Here is a 25,466-nt window from a genome sequence, read left to right as displayed (position 1 = left end):
CCTAAAAATTGTCAAAGACTCCAGCCACCCTAGTCAAAGACTGTTCTCTCTGCTACCGCGCGGCAAGCGGTCCCGGAGAGCCAAGTCTAGGTCCAAGAGGCTCCTTAACAGATTCTACCCCCAAGCCGTACGACTCCTGAACATCTAGCCCAGACTATTTGCATTGCCACCCCCCCTCTTTACACCACTTCTACTCTCTGTTGTCATCTATGCATAGTCACTTTAATAACTCTACCTACATGTACATACTACCTTAACCTGTTTAGGATAGGGGGCAGTATTTTCACGGCCGGATAAAAAACGTACCCGATTTAATCTGGTTATTACTCCTGCCCAGAAACTAGAATATGCATATAATTATTTTATTTGGATAGAAAACACCCTAAAGTTTCTAAAACTTTGAATGGTGTCTGTGAGTATAACAGAACTCCTATGGCAGGCCAAAACCTGAAGATTCCATACAGGAAGTGCCCTCTCTGACCATTTCTTGGCCTTCTATAGCCTCTTTATGGAAAATAGAGGATCTCTGCTGTAACGTGACATTTTCTAAGGCTCCCATAGGCTCTCAGAAGGCACCAGAACGGGGAATGATGACTCTGCAGTCCCTGGGCAAAAAACAGTAGGGGTTTTGGAAAGTGGTCGTTCTGAGAACAATGACACGGGTGCACGCGTGCATGTGAAGACTCCATTTTCTATTTTCAGTGTTTGAACGAAAAGAAGGTCTCCTGGTCGGAATATTATCGCTATTTTACGAGAAAAATCGCATAAAAATTGATTTTAAACAGCGTTTGACATGCTTCAAAGTACGGTAATGGAATATTTTGACTTTTTTTTTGTCACAATACGCGCCGGCGCGTCACCCTTCGGATAGTGTCTTGAACGCAAGAACAAACGCAGCTATTTGGATATAACTATGGACGATTTGGAACCAAAACAACATTGGGTGTTGAAGTAGAAGTCCTGGGAGTGCATTCTGACGAAGAACAGCAAAGGTAATCCAATTTTTCTTATAGTAAATCTGAGTTTGGTGAGTGCCAAACTTGGTGGGTGTCAAAATAGCTAGTCATGATGGCCGGGCTATCTACTCAGAATATTGCAAAATGTGCTTTCACCGAAAAGCTATTTTAAAATCGGACACCGCGATTGCATAAAGGAGTTCTGTATCTATAATTCTTAAAATAATTTATGTTTTTTGTGAACGTTTATCGCGAGTAATTTAGTAAATTCACCGGAAGTTTTCGGTGGGTATGCTAGTTCTGAACGTCACATGCTAATGTAAAAAGCTGGTTTTTGATATAAATACGAACTTGATTGAACAAAACATGCATGTATTGTATAACATAATGTCCTAGGAGTGTCATCTGATGAAGATCATCAAAGGTTAGTGCTGCATTTAGCTGTGGTTTTGGTTTTTGTGACATTATATGCTAGCTTGAAAAATGGGTGTGTGATTATTTCTGGCTGGGTACTCTCCTGACATAGTCCAATGTTTTGCTTTCGTTGTAAAGCCTTGTTGAAATCGGACAATGTGGTTAGATAAAGGAGAGTCTTGTCTTTAAAATGGTGTAAAATAGTCATATGTTTGAAAAATTTAAGTTTTGGGATTTCTGAGGTGTTTGTAATTCGCGCCACGCTCTATCATTGGATATTGGCGAGATGTATTAACTAACCGGTACCCCCGCACATTGACTCTGTATCGGTACCCCCTGTATCAAGTCTCTCTATTGTTATTTTACTGCTGCTCTTTAATTACTTGTTACTTTTATCTCATTCTTATCTGTATTTTTTTGGAAACTGCGTTGTTGGTTAGGCGCTCGTAAGTAAGCATTTCAATGTAAGGTAAAGGTTGTATTCGGTGTGTGTGTGACTAAGAAAATGTGCTCTTAAGTTGCTATTCAGCCCTTAAAGAACTTTCTCTTCCGTTCTAATGCCCTCATCCCTTGCTTTCTTTGATACACTGAATATTTGGCCTACATGTTACAGCAGGGTATGGTCAATATCCTTCAGAGACTCTTATTTTGATGACTTTTAAAGGTATTGTTAGATAACCAGTGTTTGTTGGTTACCAAGCATCAGGTCCAACAAACTGCATGTTTTTGACCCCTGTCCTAGATTACCACCACATTGTCCCATGCTAGTAGTCTGTGTGGTAACACCCTTCACTACCCATTTCCACATGTGAATGAAATGCAAGCTGAAAACATTCTACACATATGATATGAGTTGGCCCCTGAATTTATTTGACAGTGTGAAGGCTCCTGCAGATTCCTCACATACGATGTTGCTCCACTTTCCACTGTAAATCCAGCAGAGATGAAGTCAGAGTCCTTGCTGTACTACCGTAGTTTCATTCTCTTTTAGGATGAAATCATGGATTTGGTCAATCACTTGAGGTCTACAGTACTTGGTAAATATATTTGAAGAATTTAGGACCATTGCAAAACAAGTAGCATGTGTCTCATGAAGCACACTCCTCAAACATTCCTCTCTTTAAATGGCGTCAATCTATTGTCCAATGGCAAGTGCCGAAGTTTGGGAAGCTATACATTTAATTGCACGTTTTCCTAAATAACTACCCAAGTCTGGAATTTTTTTTGTCCCTTCATATTTACTTTCTGTGCTCAGACAAGAGAGGATACAAAGAGCCTAGGTCTTTATAGTAAAGCCCTGTGTAGCTGACCGCTTGAGCAAATTTGCCTGGGCCTTGCGGTGGTGTTGACACAGACTAGGTCCAGAAGGGCAGTTAGAACTGTCCCTTCAGAGAGAAGCACAAGGACCATTTACCTCACAGCGCTGCTGCCATGTGGAATGTGCTCGGTTAGGGGGTAGGTCTACTACGCATGGAAGTTTTTAGTAGTAAGTCATTAAGCTATTTGGAAGTGAGTCACCCAAGCCTGAGGAGTCTTCCAACAATGTTCTGTTTCACTCACCAGCCAGGCCCTCTAGACCTGGTGTTCCCAAACTGTGGGGCGCGGCCCCTGGAGAGGGGGTGGCTTTAAACTTACTCTTGCAAGTTGTAATAGTAGAATGCACAAGGTGCCATTTTGGAATTGGATAGTGCATCATCAGTTCCTCTTGGTCATTGCATACCTTAGAGAGCTATTTATAACTTGTCAAAAATGTCCAGCTCAACTAGCCCATGTCGGCTAACATTTGTTTTGTAGCCCATCGATATTGTTGTAATTTTTTGTCACTCAAATATCACATAAATACACGTTATACAGGGCAAAATGTATAGAATTGCACGAAAATGTACTTTAAAACGGCAAAATGTTCTTTGCACCCCATGACAAAATGTGTAGAATTGCAGAAAATAAGCTTTAAACCTGAAAAATCCTCTCCACCAACGAGGGGTGTGAACAGTTTGTGTCACTAACAGTGCATGTGCCCGTAGAAATAGACATGGTGCATCTGCGCGGGGCGGGATGTTCCTCAATGCTGGAAGGGGGCCCGGAGGGAAAAATTTGTGAACCTCTGCTGTAGACTACCAGGAATTACACATTAGACTTGGCAAATGAAGTGGCTTTATGGCCAAACAATGTGTATTGTAGTTCTACTAAAATGATAATGCAAATGGAGGTCCTTCCTCCAGCATGTAGGCCTTCCCAGTAGACAGACTAGGCCTGTTGCTGCTCCTGCTTGTGTTTAACCATGGTGCAATTCTCCATAAAGGGCACACGTTGACCCCCACAACTCTCCTCCACACCTCCAGCCACAGCACACTGATCCCTGGGTATCTCTCCTGCTGGCCTGCCTCCCTGCCTGCCCAGCCCCACAGGTGCCAAACAATGATGTCAGATGCTGGTTGTGTGCTAGGATATTCCTGTCTCTGTTTTCAGCCCCTCGTTGGTGGGTTCAACACATGTCCCCTCTGTGAGCTGGTTAATGGAATCGCTCAAAGTTGTAGTAATTTACCTCTTGCTTGTTTTCCCTCTTCCCCCTCAAAACGTGATTTATACGGCCCGGCATCTGGTTCTGAAATCTGCATGGCCAAACAGAGCTGACTCATTCTCAATGCTTCAAATCGCATTCTTCACCCAAGAAAAGGCGGAGCGGGGGAGGCACTCACATAAAGTCCCGGAGATGAGATGGGTTTTCTTATGGTCTTGCTTCATAAATGTCACATTTAGGGGAGGAGGAGAGAATGGGGGGCCCGTTGACTGCAACACCACTAGGCAGGCTGGATAGCCGGGTCGCTATGATAGTGTTTCACCACTCAGATCATGGTGGGTGTTTGGTGGAGGTTTGCCATCTATTTCACCTGATGCTCTGGCCCAGAGGTCATGTAGAATATAGGCTAGTGAATGTACGGCTATGGTCTTATTTGACCCATTGCGTAGGTTCTGTCCAAGGAACTGTTTATGGAGTCGGGTCACAAGGTCATACTTTAAGCGTCATTCAGAGATTCGATAGTCCAACGACCCATTGTGACATAGCTATGCGGCTCTAAGACCACCGTCCGTGGGGGATGCACAGCCCATTTGAACGTGGTGACGGTTGGAGAAATTGCTTGAGCTGCGCTGGGAATTCCAAAAGTATGAAAGCCAGTGGTCCAACATTCTATCACACTGCTGTGTGTACCCGTACATGTTTTGGACTCAAGCATTTCACTGTAAGGTCTACACTTGTTGTATTCGGTGCATGTGACAAATAAAATTAGATTTGATATATGTTTTATGTGAGCAGTGCTCATAGAGGCCTTCTCTGGCCATGCGTTCACCATGGCCAGAACTGCAGTGAACAGAACACCAGCTTTTCTAACTGACACCACAGTCTTGGAGAGCTGATGTTGGCCAGGGGTCGGCAACAGGCGGCCCGAGGGACCAAAACTAGAGGTCGACCGATTAGGATTTTTCAACGCCGGTACCGATTATTGGAGGACCAAAAACCCCGCGACCGATTAATCGGCCGAATAATTCTTATTATTCTTTTTTTTTTTTTATATGTTTTATTTATTTGTAGTAATGACAATTACAACAATACTGAATGAACACTTATTTTAACTTAATATAATACATCAATACAATCAATTTAGCCTCAAATAAATAATGAAACATGTTCAATTTGGTTTAAATAATGCAAAAACAAAGTGTTGGAGAAGAAAGTAAAAGTGCAATATGTGCCATGTAAGAAAGCTAACGTTTAAGTGCCTTGCTCAGAACATGGGAACATATGAAAGCTGGTGGTTCCTTTTAACATGAGTCTTCAATATTCCCAGGTAAGAAGTTTTAGGTTGTAGTTATTATAGGAATTATAGGACTATTTCTCTCTATACGATTTGTATTTCATCTAGCTTTGACTATTGGATGTTCTTATAGGCACTTTAGTATTGCCAGTGTAACAGTATAGCTTCCGTCCCTCTCCTCGCTCCTACCTGGGCTCGAACCAGAAACACATCGACAACAGCCACTCTCGAAGCAGCGTTACCCATGTAGAGCAAGGGGAACAACTACTCCAAGTCTCAGAGCGAGTGACGTTTGAAACACTATTAGCGCGCACCCGCTAACTAGCTAGCCATTTCACATCGGTTACACCAGCCTAATCTTGGGAGTTGACAGGCTTGAAGTCATAAACAGCGCAATGCATTGCGAAGAGCTGCTGGCAAAACGCACGAAAGTGCTGTTTGAATGAATGCTTACGAGCCTGCTGGTGCCTACCACCGCTCAGTCAGACTGCTCTATCAAATCATAGACTTAATTATAATATAATAAACGCACAGAAATACGAGCCTTAGGTCATTAATATGGTTGAATCCGGAAACTATCATCTCGAAAACAAAAGTTTTTTTCTTTCAGTGAAATACAGAACCGGTCCGTATTTTATCTAACGGGTGGCATCCCTAAGTCTAAATATTCCTGTTACAGTGCAATACAGTAAAATTCTGGTAAATTAGTTCGCAACGAGCCAGGCAATGAACGCAAGAGCAGTGACACAAATGTGACACAATTTCATGTTAGCAGGCAATATTAACTAAATATGCAGGTTTAAAAATATATACTTGTGTATTGATGTTTATGGTTAGGTACATTGGTGCAACGACAGTGCTTTTTTCGCAAATGCGCTTGTTAAATCATCACCCATTTGTCGAAGTAGGCTGTGATTCGATGAGAAATTAACAGGCACCGCATCGATTATATGCAACGCAGGACACGTTAGATAAACTAGTAATATCATCAACCATGTGTAGTTAACTAGTGATTGTTAAGATTGATAGTTTTTTTATAAGATAAATTTAATGCTAGCTAGCAACTTACCTTGGCTTCTTGCTGCCCTCGCGTAACAGGTAGTTAGCCTGCCATGCAGGCTCCTCGTGGAGTGCAATGTAAGGCAGGTGGTTAGAGCGTTGGACTAGTAACTGGAAGGTTGTAAAAACGAATCCCCGAATCTCCCCTGAACAAGGCAGTTAACCCCCGTTCCTAGGCCGTCATTGAAAATAAGAATGTGTTCTTAATAAAAGTTAAATAAAGTTTTTTTAAGTCTGCAAATTGGTGGCCAAAAATACCGATTGTTATAAAAACCCGAAATCGGCCCTAATTAATCGGCCATTCCGATTAATTGGTCGACCTCTAACCAAAACGGCCTGTAATGGTTTTTTATTTTTTTTATTTTACGTGATCGTGTCTCTAGTCAAGGTATGAAATTATTGTTATTTTCGGCCCGAGGCTGACTAGTTGCCTACCCCTGATGTAGGCTATTGTAGGCCATTTTGACTGCAGGTTTAGATTTAATTCTGTAACCAACATTTTATTATCATGGTAATTTCACCAGAGCACTTCAAAATAAACCCCAACAGCAATTATTCTCCACTCAATCAAGGCTTTTTAACACATTGCCCCCTTCACCTTCTGATCCTCTGAGTTTTCCCTCTTTCTTCCTTCAGCTGCACCTCCCACTCCAATTCTCATACAGACTCAACAGATTCACAGATGGTGCAATCTCTATTGCACTGCACACTGCCCTTTCTCACCTTGACAAAAGGAATACCTATGTGAGAATGCTGTTCATTGACTACAGCTCAGCGTTCAACACCATAGTGCCGTCCAAGCTCATCACTAAGCTAAGGACCCTGAGACTAAAAACCTCCATCTGCAATTGGATACTGGACTTTCTGACAGGCTGCCCAGGTGGTGAGGGTAGGCACCATATCCGCCTCGCTGACCCTCAACACGGGAGCCCCTCAGGGGTGTGTGCTTAGCCCCCTCCTGTACTCCCTGTTCACCCACACCCATTTAAGTTTTCTGACGACACGATGGTGGTAGGCCAGATCACCGACGATGATGAGACCGCCTACAGGGAGGAGGTCAGAGACCTGACAGTGTGCTTCCAGGACAACAATCTACCTCAGTCAGCAAGACAAAGGGGCTGATCGTGGACAACAAGAAACGGAGGGTCGAGCACGCCCCTATTCACATCGACGGAGCTGTAGTGGAGATTGTTGAGAGCTTCAAGTTCCTCAGTGTCCACATCACTAAGGACTTATCATGGTCCAAACACACCAACACAGTCGTGAAGAGGGCACAACAACACGTATTCACCCTCAGGAGGCTGAAAAGATTTGGCATGAGCCATCAGATCCTTAAAAAGTTATACAGCTGCACCATCGAGAGCATCTTGACTGCCTGCATCACCGCTTGGTATGGCAACTGCTCGGCATCCAACCGCAGAGCGCGACAGAGGGTAGTGTGTACCGCCCAATACATCACTGGGGCCGAGCTCCCTGCCATCCAGGACTTCTATACCAGGCGGTGTCAGAGAAGGTAAGGCACTAAAAAGGGTCAAAGGGTCTAAAAAGGACTCCTGCCACCCAAGTCAGTCTGTTTTCTCTTCTACCACATGGCAATTGGTACCGGCGTGCCAAGTCTGGGACCAAAAGGCTCCTGAACAGCTTCTACCCCAAAGCCATAATACTACTGAACAGTTAATTAAACGGCTACCCATACTTTCTGCTTTTCACTTACTACCTACATGTACATAGTGCTTCAATCACCTAACCAAACCTACATGTACATATTACCTCAGTCAATCACCCTAACTACCTCGTACCCCAGTACACTGACTCGGTACCGGTACTCCTTATATATAGCCTCGTTATTGTTATTTGATTGTGTTATTTTATTGTGTTACTTTTGTATATATATTAGTGTAGTATGTGATCAAATTAGTGGATTCGGCTATTTCAGCCACGCTGGTTGCTGACAGGTGTATAAAATCGAGCAAACAGCCATGCCATTTTCATAGACAAACATTGGCAGTAGAATGGCCTTACTGAAGAGCTCTGTGACTTTCAACGTGTCACCGTCATAGGATGGCACCTTTCCAACAAGTCAGTTTGTCAAATTTCTGCCCTGCTAGAGCTGCCCCGGTCAATTGTAAGTGCTGTTATTGTGAAGTGGAAACATTTAGGAGCAACAACTGCTCAGCAGTGAAGTGGTAGGCCACACAAGCTCACAGAACGGGGCCACCGAGTGATGAAGTGCGTATCGCGTAAAAATGATCTGTCTTTGGTTTCAATACACACTACCAAGTTCCAAACTGCCTCTGGAAGCAACGTCAGCACAATAACTGTTTGTCCGGAGCTTCATGAAATGGGTTTCCATGGCCGAGCAGCTGCACACAAGCCTAAGATCACCATGCGCAATGCCATGAGTTGGCTGGAGTGGTGTAAAGCTCGCCACTATTGGAGTCTGGAGCAGTGGAAACTCATTCTCTGGAGTGATGAATCACGCTTCAACATCTGGCAGTACAACGGACAAATCTGGGTTTGGTGAATGCCAGGACAACGATACCTGCCGCAATGCATAGTGCCAACTGTAAAGTTTGGAGGCTGTTTTTCATGATTCGGGCTAGGCCCCTTAGTTCCTGTGAAGATAATTCTTCACGCTACAGCATCCAAAAATATTCTAGACGATTCTGTGCTTCCAACTTTGTGGCAACAGTTTGGGGAAGGTCCTTTCCTGTTTCAGCATGACAATGCCCCTGTTCACAAAGTGAGGTCCATACAGAAATAATTTGTGAAGATCAGTGTGGAAGAACTTGACTGGCCTGCACAGAGCCATGACCTCAATCACATTGAGCACCTTTGGGATAAATTGGAACACCGACTGCAAGCCAGGCCTAATCGCCCGACATCAGTGCCCGACCTCAATAATGCGCTTGTGGCGGAATGGAAGCGCTTGTGGCGGAATGGAAGCAAGTCCCCGCAGCAATGTTCCAACATCTAGTGGAAAGCCTTCCCTGAAGAGTGGAGGCTGTTATAGCAGCAAAGGAGGACCAACTCCATATGAATGCCCATGATTTTGAAATGAGACGTTTGAACAGGTGTCCACATACTTTTGGTCATGTGGTGTATTTCCTTTTTATTTATTTGTTAATGTTCTGCTTTTTACTTTATTGTTGGGAAAGGGGCTCGTAAGTAAGCGTTTCATGGTAAAGTCGACTCTTGTTTTATTCGGCACATGTGACATACAAATTGATTTTCATTTGAGACGCTTCCCACATCACTCACACAGGTTGCTCTGCTCTCAGATGAATTACACTGGCCTCCAGGGCAGGCTGTGTCCCAAATGGCACTGTATTCTCTATATAGTGCTCTACTTTTGATCAGAGCGCTATGGTGCACTACCCTTTTATACAGCAATATAAATGGAATAGGGTGCCATTTACTACAGACAGAGGCTCTATACCCAGAGCGTTGTCATGTCAATCGCAGGCTGTAAAACAATTGGGGGGGGTCCGCTTGTGTTGGCATCTCACCAGACTGGACACGGTTACCATGGCAGCCAGGCTTCTGGGGCAGGGCCTGCGGATGGAGGCTGGCAGGGGACAATACACAGGTGCCATGACATCCCAGGGACTTGTGTCACCTATCTTATTTTTTTCCCCCTTATAGCAGATGTTCTGTTTGTTCAGACACGTACTGCTTTCAGCGGAGTAAATACGTTTCCGAATAAAAATTGAATTAAAGGGTGTAGTTATTTTAACTCTGTCATCTAATTAAAATAGAATTTTGAGAAGAAAAGTGGTTTTGTTCGTGAGGAGGCATGGTGTCTGCTGCAGGGTACTTTATAGTGTGTTGTGCCATGAACATTGACATTCAGTTACATTATGTTACATACAGTTACATTACGTTGCATGAAGTTATACCTGTGTAGTAAGTAACACACAACTCTAGTAGAATTACAAAAGTGAAATTGGGACTAATCCTTAATCCACCTGGGTAAAAACAAAAATCCCTTTAACACCAAACTAATTGTTAACGTATGTCATAGAACGTGCCTTTACAATTGTTGTATTACAACTACTGTGTTTTTACACTGGTATAGAGCAATGTCATGTACAACTCCCCAGCTTTTTAGTTTGAATGTGATTTGATTTACCCCCCACGTCTGTGTCTCTTTCATTCAGACATCCAAAGATGCACATCAAAACTGGCCTTGTGGATGCCCACCTGTACTGCCTGAAGAAGTCTGTGGTCGACTTCCTCGCTGATAACAAGTGAGGCCTTTTCGCATGTTTGACTTTGGTAGCGTCCTAAATTGGACGTAGCCTTTGTGTATGAACTTTTGCATGTCAACCTTTTTGCGTGTCATCACAAATGTGTTTTATGTTAAATGTACACTGAGTGTACTAAACAGTAGACATAGACTGACCAGGTGAATCCAGATGAAAGCTATGATCCCTTATTGATGTCACTTGTTAAATCCACTTCAATTAGTGTAGGGGAGGAGAAAAGGCTTAAAAATCCTTCTTTAACCTAAGACAATTGAGACTTGGATTGTGTATGTGTGCCATTCAGAGGGTGAATGAGCGAGACGAGATTTAAGTGCCTTTGAAAGGGGTATGGTAGTAGGTTCCTGGCGCACCATTTTGTGTCAAGAACTGTTTCCCGTGTGTATCAAGAATAGTCCACCACCCAAAGGACATCCAGCCAACTTGACACAACTGTGGGAAGCATTGGAGTCAACATGAGTCAGCATCCCTGTGGAACGCTTTTGACACCTTGTAGAGTACATGCTCCGACAAAGTGAGGCTGTTCTGAGGGCAAAAGTGGGTGTAACTCAATATTAGGAAGGTGTTCCTAATGTTTTCTACACTCAGTGTATATCAAATTATTTTTTAAAAGGTACCAATAACCATCAACATAAATGTGAATACAGTGTGTTGCTAGATACAGGTGAAATAGCGAATGGCACCTTTCTTGCCAAGTTGCATGCGTGTTGAATTGGAGTTAATATATGAACAGACTGTGACTGTGGAAAGGCTTTGAGACTGGTATGTATTCTTGTTAGGTGTTAATTTGTTTTACAATGTGCCACTTGAGCAGTTTATTAGGCTTTTAGCCCCCTTGGGCGTTAGTGTCAGAGGTACACCTCAATCACAACTGTGGTGATCATCTCACTTCCTCATACTTCTTGTACTACTTCTTTTCAAGTGCAATCACTTTGGACCAATCAGAAAGTCTGTTTATTGCCCATTTTAAATGTTTGGGTTACCATATATAATAGGGCCACCACCACAGATTTACTTAAAGCTTATAACATATAGATGTAATTTATAGGAGCTCTGTAGCCACCACCACCAGATCAAATGATCCACAATTTTAAAGATATACACCTGATCATTCAAATCCAGGCCAAGCAATTAAATGCGTTGTTAGATGCCTCACTTAGTTGAAATGCATCTCACTTTGATAAATGTACGTCCTATTGATGTAACCTATATTTCTAATTGTGTTACATTAATCTACTCACATTCTCCAGCCCATACATCCTAGGCAGGTGATTCCTCCCCCCCACCCACCCCCACCCCCACCAGCAAGACCAAAAGCAGAAGCTCCACCCTTCTACTCCTCCACCCACCCCCAGTCTAGGCCCCCAGTCCCTTTATGCTTGTTAAACTGGTATTGTGAGGAGACCCAGCAGCTCCTTTAAGTGGTGTTGAAAATACGCACAGGTGGCATTAATTGGAGAGTACATTGACTCACTACCTCGATCCCTTTCCCTTCAAATATACATTTTCTACCGGGGATTTACATAAATATGCAACAACGCAGCCGCTTGTTCCTGCTGCTTCCCATTGCTTTGACATATTTTAATTTAACCTTTATTTAACTAGGTAAATCAGTTGACGGCCTACCCCAGCCAAATCCTTACCCGGACGACGCTGGGCCAATTGTGCTCCGCCCTATGGGACTCTCAATCACAGCTGGTTGTGATACAGCCTGGAATCAAACCAGGGTCTGTAGTGACGCCTCTAGCACCTCTAGCACTGAGATGCGCCACTCGGGAGCCCTATTTATTCACCAGTCCTCCTGATATAAATATAATTTAATCTAATCTGCCGTCCAGACTCAGGAGACCCCAAAACCACTACCCCCTTTTTTATTTCTCTCCCTCATCAAAGTAGGTTGACTTTAAATTCAGCTTCCTTTTCTTTCACATTCTCCTCTTTTCCTCTCTTTCTCTCTCTCCCGCTCTCTCTCGCTATCTTTCTCTCTCCCCCTCTCTTTCTCGCCCTGTTTCTCGCTCTTCTTCTCTCTTTTGAAGCTGCTCTGCTGTGGAGCGCTCATGGAGAAAAATAGACAGAGTAACTGTTGTTTCTTTCTCAGCATTCAGATGGAAATTCTAATCTCCCTTCAAAGAAACTAAAAAGAGAGTGAGGAGGAGAGTTGGAGAGGGACAAGGAGTGCAGTGCAGAAGTGAGGAGGAGGAGAAATTAAAATTGCCTACAGGGCTTACTTGGATGTTTGAAACCTTGATTCAGCCTTATTTTTTTACCTGTTAGGAAACCCTTGAACGTGTACACCGTGAAATGATCGTGGTTGTTTCTTTTCTGGTTAGCATAAAACCGTCATGCCAGAGTTGGGCCTTCAGCTTGTGAGAGTGTTCAGTACATGGACATTAACCATGTACACTCAAAGGAATTGTCCCCCTTCTCACGCCCATCTCCCTACTTCCTACTTCTATCATTTGGATTGACCATGAGGAAATATCTCACTCAACCTACGCTGACATTTATTACTCATAGAAGTAGAATTTGCTTCCCCATTCAGGTCAATTGCCATGGTCAGATTTCTATGCCCGCTCTACTAATTCTGTTATTACTCTTCAAAAGATTTGAGGGTCAAAGGTTACACACTTCATGAAGGTAAAATGTACCTTTTTACTTTCAGTGACTGTACTATTTCAGCAATTCAGTAACTATGTATTTTGTTTTGTTTTTCTCTCAAAGATCAATCTCTTCGATTCGAGGAGAGTTAGTCCCGTATCTGGTCCGCAAACAGTTCTCTAAATCCACCAACTCTCCGAAGGTCAACGATGAAACTCATCAGAACCTAAAGAAAAACGATAGCAATGTAAACTTAGGTAATGAACATTCCAAATAGAGTTGGCTTGAACATTTAGACTTTCCATAGCTAGGTTGTAACACTTCATGTTCATGCGCGCACACACACACACACACATTCACCTGTGTGTATCTGCTGAAATATGTGTGTAGAGATCCAGATCTCATCCAGGGATGAGGAGCTGCTGCATCTAACCCAGGAGAGGTCCTGTTGGAATGACCACCGTGGGGACATGAGCGAGGCCTACCACGGAGGACGCCTGCGCTGCTACGTGCACATCATGGACGAAGGAATATGTTACCGCGTCAACACGCTAGCAGCCTACATCGAAGCCAATCGCCTGGTGAGTGAGTGAAGGGACACTGTGTATAAAATGTGACGGTCTTGGTTATTTTACAGAAAACCTAGTTTAATAGCAGGCTCTGTGACCAACATAACGCCAGAGTTGTGGGTTTGATTCCCACAATCATTTTTTGAAGAAAAAAAATATATATATATGAAAATGTACACACTCACTGCTATAAGTCGCTCTGGATAAGAACGTCTGCTAGATGGCACAAAAAAATAAAAGAAATGTTCATATATTTCAATGATAAGGATGATCCCTGAACATGACTGACAGTATTGCTTTATCCTCATCCATTTTCTCTCCTGTGTTCCAGGCCCCTAAGCTGTTTGATGAGCCTGCAGTCCATCCATCAGCAGTGGTCTCTGAGCGCTGTCTGGTGAGTAGCTACTATGACCAACAGGGAATGCACTAAGAGTAGCTAGATGGGTGGTTTTCTTAGACGTCTGGTACAATGTGGATTTTCTGACTGAGTTGGAGAGTGAGTCATTCGCAGGATTGAGAGTTTCTGGTGAGTGAGGGTGACATTAGAGTGAGTGTGCTTTGGTGAGTCACATGGTATTCTTGTTAGTTGTCTATGCGGTAAGATACTGTAGGTGTCATAGAGGATTTATGAGTAAAACTCAATTCAGATTGGGATCCGCGATAGTCCGGCTTCCCATTGTGACATATCCCGCTGGGGACGCACAGCCCGACCTTCGCACCTCCCCAACATGTCCAACCAACGTGTATCCGCGTACACGGCTCTTAATCATTTGAATGTGGCAATGGTTGGATTAATTGCTTGAGCCGCGCTGAGAATTCGAAATCTATGAAAGTATATTCTAGAACACTGCTGTACGGCCATGTACATCTTTAACTGTAGCCAACCATAACTTGATATATCTGAAACAGTCTGAAGAGCGGAGCACGTATGAGTGCATCCGATGCAGATTAGGGGAGACTGGGCTATACGCTTCTGAATATAGCCTACTCACGTTGCAGTTAGAGCGGCCATTGCGCTGTTTCCTCCTCCCGCATGTTGTTGAAAGACCAAGGGAAAGTAGTATGAAGTTTGGGACACAAGTTATGCTTCTTGATAATCATAGATGAATTTAACGTGCACATTTTTCCCCAATAAACAAATAACTTGCCTGAACACTTTGTTTATTGTCACATGCCCAACAATTTAGTAATCAATATCAGTCACGAGGCTTTGTTTAGGCATTTTAGTTTGTTTGTCATTTGGCAATGTGAAACCAACCGGACCAAATGAAAAAAATACAATGTAAAAAATTGTCTAATTCTTATTCGAACTATAGCGCAGAACTACAATATGTGTGAAATCGCCCTTACAGATGTAGGATCTTAATTTGATCACTGTGTTGCAGGAGAACTTTCCTGCAATGCAGGAAATGTTTAACTTGTAGTGTATTTGAGGTTTAAAAAGGCTTCTGAAGTTTGTAATTTCCAAGTCTGAAATTACAGATTTGATTTTCCCTTACAAAAAATGTATCAAACCCTACAAAAATGTCCATTAATTATAATCCAGATAATAATTCACATTTCCTGTTGCTGCAGGATTATTCTCCTGCTGTAGCAAACTGGCTCAAATTAAGGTCCTACATTTGTAGGTTGCCTCTCCATGTTCAAACTGCTTTCTCAACTGTCGTACACATTTGAGTTTTAAAATATCATCTTATAGTTGTTCTCTCTTTTCTCTCATTAACAGATATATAAAGAGTAAAAAATTTTACACTGGAATTTGACTCACTAATAGAGTAAAGTGTAGGAAGGGATCAGAGCGAAATGTAAATTCTGCTGTGGTCTTTTCTGCTTATTATCTTTTTACTGACAATGTTCTACCACGTCTGCCTATTGTCTGTTAGATTGGTGCAGACAGCATAATAGGAGCTTCCTGTCAGATCTCAGACAAGACATCCATCAAGAGATCGACGATCGGAGTGTCTACCACCGTCAGGGAGAAGGTCAAAGTAACCAACTCCATCATCATGCATGGAGTCACAATCGAGGAGGGGTGAGTAGAGTCTACTGTATACAGATTTGGACCATTTCTACCACTGAGCCCTTAGGACAGTCATTTTACCTGATAGTCACAGATGATACTTTATGGTGGAGAGAAAGCAGTGGAAGAAACAATGTTATTTATTTCCATTTGGAAAAGGCTGGGCAGTCAACTCCCTTCCCCAATTAAGCCTAGTATAGTGTTGAACCACATTGGGGATCAAGTAGGTTCAGAGGCCAGTGTAGAGGGAGAGAGAGGACCAAGGGGATCAAGTAGGTTTCAGAGGCCAGTGTAGAGGGAGAGAGAGGACCAAGGGGAACAAGTAGGTTTCAGAGGCCAGTGTAGAGGGAGAGAGAAGACAAGTAGGTTTCAGAGGCCAGTGTAGAGGGAGAGAGAGGACAAAGGGGAACAGGGAGGGAGATGGCTGCAGTGCGAGGGGACTGACTGAGGCTTGTTTTATGTGATATGTGGGTAAAATGGAGAACTCTATGTTGACAATGTCCATTGGTGTGCAGTGAACCAGAGCATGCTTACAATGCAATACAAAACACATAGGTGATGAATATACACGGTTAAACTTCTGGATTCTCAGCAACAACGTATTTCACTTCATCCATATAACTCACAAGTTGTTGCACAGTGAGTTGATAGACTTGTGAACATATTTGCACCAAAACTTTTGGGATAAAAAAAAAAACTCTTCCTTGAAAGTTTCATATTCAACCATTTATTGTGGGTGGATTGCTGACTCTAGAAAGTAAATCTACTATGAATTGGGTTTTTTTTCAGTCTAGCATTGGGAGACATTTTTAATTAAAGTATTTTCACTCGTGCTGGTCGGTTGAAAGGATGTCCTGGCTGGTGATTTAAAACTGCATGCATGACATGAATCGCAGGAGAGCGACCACTGAGAAGTAGAAAAGGAGTCTGTTATTTTAAATTCAGACATCCTCAAATCCTGGGGAAGAGCTTTAACTGGCAGAGTTAGGCTTTAGCACAGTCCCTCTTAAAGACAGGGAGGCCAGAGCCAGTGTGTGTACCCTCATGTCCCAGTTAGTGCAGAAAAAGAAAGAAATGGCAATTCCTTCACAACATAAAAAAAATGTAAGAGGGGATTAGTAAATCCCTGACATGTTAAAGAAGGCACTTGCATTTTTGGGCCCTTTGTTTGCATGTAGGAGGGCTTGTTTACAAAGCTAAGGATATTTGGGGGGTCGAGGGAGGCCGGCGGAAGAGGTGGGTGGTTAAGGTGGGGGGGGGGGGGTGGCTCACAGCAAGGAGGAGCATAGTGTTAGTAATTAGTGGTGTTTCAGTTGGGCTTCTTTGGTGGTCTCTCTGTTTAAAACTCCAATCCTTGTAATCTCCAATTGCCATCCACCCCCCCAGCCGGGTTCCCTCCCTCCTCACCCCACTCTCCCTCCAACCCTACCACCACCACCTGAATAGAATGCCCTCTGTGCAACAGCAGCCAATACAAACCTGCCTGTGTGAGTGGATGCAGGGCCTAGCGTGTCAGAGGCTCATGCATGTTGCTCCTCAGCCCGCCCCACAGAGCTCAATCTGTTGGTTCCCCCAGCTCTGCTACCCTAACCCTAACCCAACACACTACCACCACTACCTCAGAGTCTTTCCAACTGCTGGTACTGAGATTTAGCATGCTTCTGCCTGCCACCCAGGATCTGGAGTTTCACTATGACAGTTACATATGGGAAGATGAGATTAAATCCTGAAAATGAGGTTCATTGATTTCCTCTTTTTTTTATTGATCAAACTTAAACTGCACAACCAAAGGTATGAAGAAACAATTTGGATGTGGCTCAGTTGGTAGAGCATGGTGTTTGCAACGCCAGCATGGTGTGTGCAACGCCAGGGTTGTGGGTTCGATTCCCACGGGGGGCCAGTACAAAAAAAAAAATGCATGAAATGAAATGTATGCATTCACTACTGTAAGTCGCTCTGGATAAGAGCGTCTGCTAAATGACTAAAATGTAAAAAAAATTAAATGTAACGTGTCTTTACTGCATGTCCACAACAAAACAAACCTGACGATATGGAATTACATTTTTATTTTATTCAAAATGTTTTTACCTTTATTTCACTATGTAAGCCAGTTAAGAACAAATTCTTATTTACAATGACGGCCTACCCCGGCCAAACCCGGACGACGCTGAGCCAATTGTGCGCCGCCATATGGGACTGCCAATCACGGCCGGATGTGATTCAGCCTGGATGTTTGTTTTTTTTCATCTTTTTAGTATATATTTCAATCTCTTTTTTTCATTTTTAAATTAAATATACCTTCCGGCAACCCGCCTCACCCAATGTGATACGGATCTGATATTTTTAGAACCTAAAAGCTAGAACCTCCATCAGATGCTAACCAGCTAATTAGCTACTAGCTATTTGGTCATTGTTAGCCACTGCTAGCGGCCTTTAGCTTTAGCTCTGACACCAGCCGCTTTTAGCCTGGATGATACCCGCCAGTTTGCACAGCACGATATCAACCCTGAGCATACTAGACTGCTTTTCTCCACTACATCGCCAGATTCCTGCCTTAAGCTCTGGACCATTACTCCAGATCATTGCAACTAGCTAGCTGCTACCGAGTGGCCCAGCCCTGAAGCTAGCCTTGAGCCAGGCCCATCTCCCGGCCTGCTCAGTGGACCCTATGATCACTCGGCTACACAGATGATGCCTCCCGGACTCTTCACTAACACGACTAGAAGCCACTAAATAACCAGATTCCTGCCATAAGCTCTGGACCTTCGCATTGGATCATCGCAGCTAGCTAGCTGCTACTGAGTGGCTATAGTGGCTAACGCCCTTGTCCCGAAGCTAGCACCAGTTAGCCTCGAGCCAGGTGCATCTCCCGGCTAGCAAACAAAATTACTCCAGCTACAATACCTCTTTTGCCAATTGGCCTGGACCCTTTGTCGAAAAGGAGCACCGCTGATCCATCACGACTGGTCTGCCGATGTAATTCCGTTCGTTGTGCCCTCAACCGGCCTTTGCCGGACGTCGGTGAAGATGCTTCTGCTAGCCCAGGCCTGCTATCTTTATGAACGCTGTGTCTCCCGCTTGCTAGCGTAGTAACGACTACCTAACGGCTTCCCTGTTTCATCTATTGCTGTTCACTGAACCCTATGATCACCTGGCTACATAGCTGATGCCTGCTGGACTGTTCATTAATCATGGTACTCCATTTGGTTTATTTTATCTGTCTGTCAGCCCCAGCCTCGAACTCGGGCCCCGTGTGTAGTTAACTGACCCTCTCTGCCCATTCATCGCCATTTTACCTGTTGTTGTCGTCTTAGCTGATTAGCTGTTGTTGTCTTCCCCGTTGTTGTCTTAGCTAGCTCTCCCAATCAACACCTGTGATTGCTTTATGCCTCGCTTTATGTCTCTCTCTAATGTCAATATGCCTTGTATACTGTTGTTAAGGACAGTTATCATTGTTTTATTTTACTGCGGAGCCCCTAGCCACACTCAACATGCCTCAGATACCTCTTTTGTCCCACCTCCCACACATGCGATGACCTCACCTAGCATAACTAGTGCCTCCAGAGATGCAACCTCTTTCATCGTCACTCAATGCCTAGGTTTACCTCCACTGTACCCGCACCCTTCCATACCGCTGTCTGTACATTATGCCCAGAATCTGCTCCTTTTATTCTCTGTCCCCAACGCACTAGACGACCAGTTTTTTGATAGCCTTTAGCCGTACCCTCATCCTACTCCTCCTCTGTTCCTCGGGTGATGTAGAGGTTAACCCAGGCCCTGCGTGTCCCCAGGCGCTCTCATTTGTTGACTTCTGTAACTGTAAAAGCCTTCCTTTCATGCATGTTAACATCAGAAGCCTCCACCCTAAGTTTGTTTTACTCACTGTTTTAGCACACTCCGCCAACCCTGATGTCCTTGCCGTGTCTGAATCCTGGCTTAGGAATGCCACCCAAAATTCTGAGATTTCCATCCCAAACTACAACATTTTCCGTCAAGATAGAACTGCCAAAGAGGGAGGAGTTGCAATCTACTGCAGAGAGAACCTGCAAAGTTCTGTCATACTTTCCAGGTCTATGCCAAAACAGTTTGAGCTTCTAATTTTAAAAATCAATCTCTCCAGAATTAAGTCTCTCGCTGTTGCCGCCTGTTATAGACCCCCCTCAGCTCCCAGCTGTGCCCTGGACATCATATGTGAATTGATTGCCACCTATCTATCTTCAGAGTTTGTTTTGCTAGGTGACCTAAACTGGGATATGCTTAACACCCCGGCCATCCTAATGTCCAAATACACCTCTGCTGTCAGGATCTCAGCGATCAATGCCTCATTGCCTGCATCCGTCATGGGTCCGCGGTCATGGGTCCGCGACCACCCCTCATCACTGTCAAATGCTCACTAAAACACTTCTGCGAAATGGCCTTTCTAATTGACCTGGCCCGGGGATCCTGGAAGGATATTGACCTCATCCCGTCAGTAGAAGATGCCTGGTTGTTTTTTAAAAGTAATTTCCTCACCATCTTAAATAAGCATGCCCCTTTAAAAAAATGTAGTACTAAGAACAGATATAGCCTTTGGTTCACTCCAGACCTGACTGCCCTTTGACCAGCACAAAAACATCCTGTGGCGTACTGCACTAGCATTGAATTGTCCCTGCGATATGCAACTGTTCAGGGAAGTCAGGAACCAATACACACACAGTCAGTTAGGAAAGCAAAGGCTAGCTTTTTCAAGCAGAGATTTGCATCCTGCAGCTCTAGTTCCAAAAAGTTCTGGGACACTGTAAAGTCCATGTAGAATAAGAGCACCTCCTCCCAGCTGCCCACTGCACTGAGGCTAGGAAACACTGTCACCACCGATAAATCCACGATAATTGAGAATTTCAATAATCATTTCTCCACGGCTGGCCATGCTTTCCACCTGGCTACCCCAACCCTGGCCAACAGCTCCACACCCCCCGCAGCTACTTGCCCAAGCCTCCCCAGCTTCTCCTTCACTCAAATCCAGATAGCAGATGTTCTGAAAGAACTGCAAGACCGGGACCCGTACAAATCAGCTGGGCAAGCCAATCTGGACCCTCTCTTTCTAAAATTATCCACCGCCATTGTTGCAACCCCTATTACTAGTCTGTTCAACCTCTTTCGTATCGTCTGAGATTCCTAAAGATTGGAAAGCTGCCGCAGTCATCCCACTCTTCAAAGGTGGTGACACTCTAAACCCAAACTGTTACAGACCTATATCCATCCTGCCCTGCCTTTCCAAAGTCTTCAAAAGCCAAGTAAACAAACAGATCACTGACCATTTTCGAATCACACCGTACCTTCTCCGCTGTGCAGTCTGGGTTCCGAGCTGGTGCACCTCAGCCACACTCAAGGTGCTAACGATATCATAACCGCCATTGATAAAAGACAGTACTGTGCAGCCATATTCATCGACCTGGCCAAGGCTTTCGATTCTGTCAATCACCATATTCTTATCGACAGACTCAACAGCCTTGGTTTCTCAAATGACTGCCTCGCCTGGTTCACCAACTACTTCTCAGATAGAGTTCAGTGTGTCAATTCGGAGGGCCTGTTGTCCAGACCTCTGGCAGTCTCTATGGGGGTACCACAGGGTTCAATTCTCGGGCCGACTCTTTTCTCTGTATATATCAATGATGTCGCTCTTGCTGCGGGTGATTCCTTGATCTACCTCTACCTAGACGACACCATTCTGTATACATCTGGCCCTTCTTTGGACACTGTGTTAACAAACCTCCAAACGAGCTTCAATGCCATACAACACTCCTTCTGTGGCCTCCAACTGCTCTTAAACGCTAGTAAAACTAAATGCATGCATTTCAACCGATCGCTGCCCTCACCTGCCCGCCCGACTAGCATTACTACTCTGGACGGTTCTGACTTAGAATATGTGGACAACTACAAATACCTAGGTGTCTGGCTAGACTGTAAACTCTCCTTTCAAACTCATATTAAGCATCTCCAATCCAAAATTAAATCAAGAATCGGTTTCCTATTTTCCAACAAAGCCTCATTCACTCACACTGCCAAACACCCTCGTAAAACTGACCATCCTACCGATCCTCGACTTCGCCAACACTCTCCAACACTCTACTCAGCAAACTGGATGCAGTCTATCACAGTGCCATCCGTTTTGTCACCAAAGCCCCATATACCACCCACCACTGCGACCTGTATGCTCTCGTCGGCTGGCCCTCGCTACATATTCGTCGCCAGACCCACTGGCTCCAGGTCATCTATAAGTCTTTGCTAGGTAAAGCTCTGCCTTATCTCAGCTCACTAGTCACCATAATAATACCCACTTGTAGCACGCGCTCCAGCAGGTATATCTCACTGGTCATCCCCAAAGCCAACACTTCCTTTGGCCACCTTTCCTTCCAGTTCTCTGCTGCTGACTGGAACGAATTGCAAAAATCGCTGAAGTTGGAGACTTATATCTCCCTCGCTAACTTTAAGCATCAGCTATCTGTGCAGCTTACCGATCGCTACCGCTGTACACAGCCCATCTGTAAATAGCCCATCCAACTACCTACCTCATCTCCATATTGTTTTTTACTTTTTTTGCTCTTTGGCACATCATCATCTGCACATCTATCACTCCAGTGTTAATTTGCTAAATTGTAATTACTTCGCTACTATGGCCTATTTATTGCCTTACCTCCTTACTCCATTTGCACACACTGCATATAGATTTTTCTGTTGTTATTGACTGTACTTTTGTTTATCCCATGTGTAACTTTGTTGTTTTTTGTTGCACTGCTTTGCTTTATCTTGGCCAGGTCGCAGTTGTAAATGAGAACTTGTTCTTTAACTGGCCTACCTGGTGAAATTTTAAAAAAATATATATATATATATATATATATATATATATATATATATATATATATATATAATTCGAACCAGGGACAGTAGTGACGCCTCTTGCACTGAGATGCAGTGCCTTAGACCGCTGCGCCACTCGGGAGCCCTGACAATGGCATTGTTGTATTTTAAATGTTGATGGTGTATAATTTGCACACTCGAGGTAGAGGCTGGTGTTGTTATTCAATATGCATGCTCAGCCTTTCCTCTAGGTTTTTTTTAGCAGCGCTGGTAACTTTTGCGGGGGATTTGAGGCCAGATTGTTCAGGTGTTTTTGGATCGATAGGGTCTTTGGTGGTGGGCGGTGTGGTAATGGCTGTGGTCAGCTCGTTTGTGCGGCTTAAATTGTTCTGGAATTGGTGTTGGAGAGAGAAATCTGTTTTTCAACTAATTTCCTGCAATTCGATACATTTTTCCATGGAGCTGAGAGGAAATTGTGCAGTGTGAACTAATTTCCTGCAATTCTATGCATTTTGCCATGGCTAATTCTATGTTCTTATGCTCAACCATTCTAACTAAACCAATGGGAACCCCAATCAGGCCCCCTGGGCATGTGCCCTGCCTGCCCCATTAGTAATCCAGCCATGACCAAAATATTCCTTAATTCATCGTTTTTTGAATTTTCTATTTTCACACTGTCTAGCTTTTTTTTGTGATTTCTACTTCTCAAAGATTATAATAAAAATATATGTCAATTATCTTTTCTGCATACTTTGTCTAGTTTTAGCCATTTTAGACTGAAAGCATTTTTCCATAAATAAAATAATTGGTGTGGCGGCAACAATGAATGAATACAGGGGAAACACTGACGCTAATCTAGTCTCTTTAGGAAAATAAAACAAGACAGCTGAAAACTCTGAGGGATCATGTTTCCTTTTAAGGGGGGTCAGAGGCAGGAAAGAACAAGGACCTCCCTCAGCTGTGCAATTAGCTGAAGACATGAAAGAGAAATGTTCATTGTAAATCTGTTCTTCTTCCACTCTGAAAAAAAACCTGGCCTGGCCCAGGCATGTCAAGTAAACATCAAACTGGGCAAATAAAGTTATACAGTTTTTATAGTGCCAAAGTGATCCCAGGAAAATATTAGTGTGCGTGTGTGTCTGTGTGTGAGCCTGTGCAGTTTAAAGCAGCCACAGACAACGGGACAATGTTACTGTTCATCCAGAAAACGGCCTTTTTGAAATTGGAGTAGATGTTTAAACAGTACATAAAACCAGGATTTTGACTGTGTTATGTCAGTGTCCACTGGCCAGAAATCAACTCTGTTGTGATGTCTTCACAGATACCCACAAGCTGCACAGTGTGATAGTGTACTAGTTCTCAAGGGGGACTGACAGCTGATGCTGCTCTGTGTTTGTTCTACAGGTGTAACATCCAGGGCAGTGTGATCTGCAGTAATGCTGTGATTGGCCGAGGTGCAGACATCAAATACTGCCTGGTGGGGAGTGCCCAGCGCATAGAGCCAGATGGTGAGCATACTACCTACTGCCTCATCTCACCTTGCTATCATACACAGTCCCACTCCCCTCTACTCTATCTAGCAGCACTAGTATACCGCAGGTTGCAAGATTCCAGTGCCCCAAAATTTCCCAAGTTTTCCAGAAATCCTGTTTGGTAGATTCCTCGAATCAGGAGAGAATAAGTAGGAAATCCAGGAAACTTCCCACCGGGATTTCTGGGAAAAAAATTGAAGTTTGAGAAAGATACCTGAATTTTGCATCCCTCAACAGGAGGAAATGACACATGCTACAAGTCATGTAGTATTGTAGCCAGGAGGAATGCTCCAAAAGTTGAAATTGGGATTATTGGGTGTGAACTTGTGTGGGTCAATGTTTATGTGACTGGGTGAATGTGTGTGTGGCGCGCGCCTGCGTGTGCCATGCGATTTATTCTCCTTCTTAAAGCGCATTTAAACCTAACCCTATTTTTGGAATATTCTTAATCCCCTTGTCCATAGTCCTTGATCAAGCTGGGGGGTTGTGTGTGTGTTCCTGTGTGTTTGTATGTTTGTGTGTGTGTGTGTGTTTTGGGGATTGTGAGGTGGGGGGGAGGGTGTCTGGTGGCTGTTGAATTCCGGGTGGTCCTGGCCTGGTCTCTAACCTCTCCATCAATGACACTGTCAGGGGCGCCCCTAAGATGTCCAAGTCCTGCTCAGCCTAATTGACTGAACAACAGGGTGTTGCTACACCACGGCCCCCTGCACCAAATACTGCAACATTTACTTCCCTCCCAACCGACCCCCTTCCACCCTGCCCATCCAACTTCCCAGCCCGGCATGGTTATCGGAGTGCGACTGGACCTGATTAGCCTGCCATAACCTGGAAAGCACTGGCTTATGGAACGGCTCCCAGAAATCCCAAATTACAAGCTAGATCCTTGTACTTCCCATACACTCAGCCCCCCCAGCCCAGCATCCCCCCATCCCCCTCCCTCGCCACCAACACCACCTAACTCCTATAAGCTTAAAGCACAGCACAGCAAGAGAGCACAATTCAAAGATAGCCCCTGAAAAAAGGCTAACAGAGTGCCACAGAGCAGAGGTTAATATAACCTATCATTATAAAAGCATCACTTATAATAACTGCCATAAAGTCTCGAAATAGCCCGGAGGATGCCAACAACCGTTCTCTTTTAAGTTCTGAAGTCAAAAGCACTTTGACTCATCATATCAAAGTGCCAAGTTCCCCTTCAATTTGAATAGTTTAATCTTAATGATATAAAAAGTACTGTTCTTTTTTTCTTCTTACGTGATATGGATAATTAAGGCCAAATTAGATGTTAAACCTGAACTTTGCCTTCGCCGTAAGGTTGGATAGTGCTTAGATACAGCCTTCTCTACTATAGTGACTGTCTCGGATTGATATACTAACACTTCGTTTTGAAGTAAAAGGCAT

The 25,466-nt window shown here is 43.9% G+C and overlaps 1 protein-coding gene across 1 annotated transcript in view; it reads left to right on the top strand.

Moving 5' to 3' along the window:
• Positions 1-25,466, top strand: part of LOC115169770 (translation initiation factor eIF-2B subunit gamma) — a 52,382-nt gene that overhangs the window by 23,456 nt on the left and 3,460 nt on the right. The window contains exons 6-11 of the mRNA XM_029725695.1: positions 10,405-10,494; positions 13,231-13,364; positions 13,498-13,688; positions 14,008-14,070; positions 15,560-15,708; positions 23,938-24,041. Of these exons, the coding sequence (XP_029581555.1) occupies positions 10,405-10,494; positions 13,231-13,364; positions 13,498-13,688; positions 14,008-14,070; positions 15,560-15,708; positions 23,938-24,041 (731 nt within the window). The remainder of the gene's footprint in view (positions 1-10,404; positions 10,495-13,230; positions 13,365-13,497; positions 13,689-14,007; positions 14,071-15,559; positions 15,709-23,937; positions 24,042-25,466) is intronic.

This window comes from Salmo trutta, chromosome 31 (genome assembly GCF_901001165.1).
Source record: "Salmo trutta chromosome 31, fSalTru1.1, whole genome shotgun sequence".
In the NCBI taxonomy this organism is placed as follows: Eukaryota; Metazoa; Chordata; class Actinopteri; order Salmoniformes; family Salmonidae; genus Salmo; species Salmo trutta.
The sequence above is the reverse complement of the archived record's forward strand: the minus strand, read 5'-3'. Positions and strand labels throughout refer to the sequence as shown.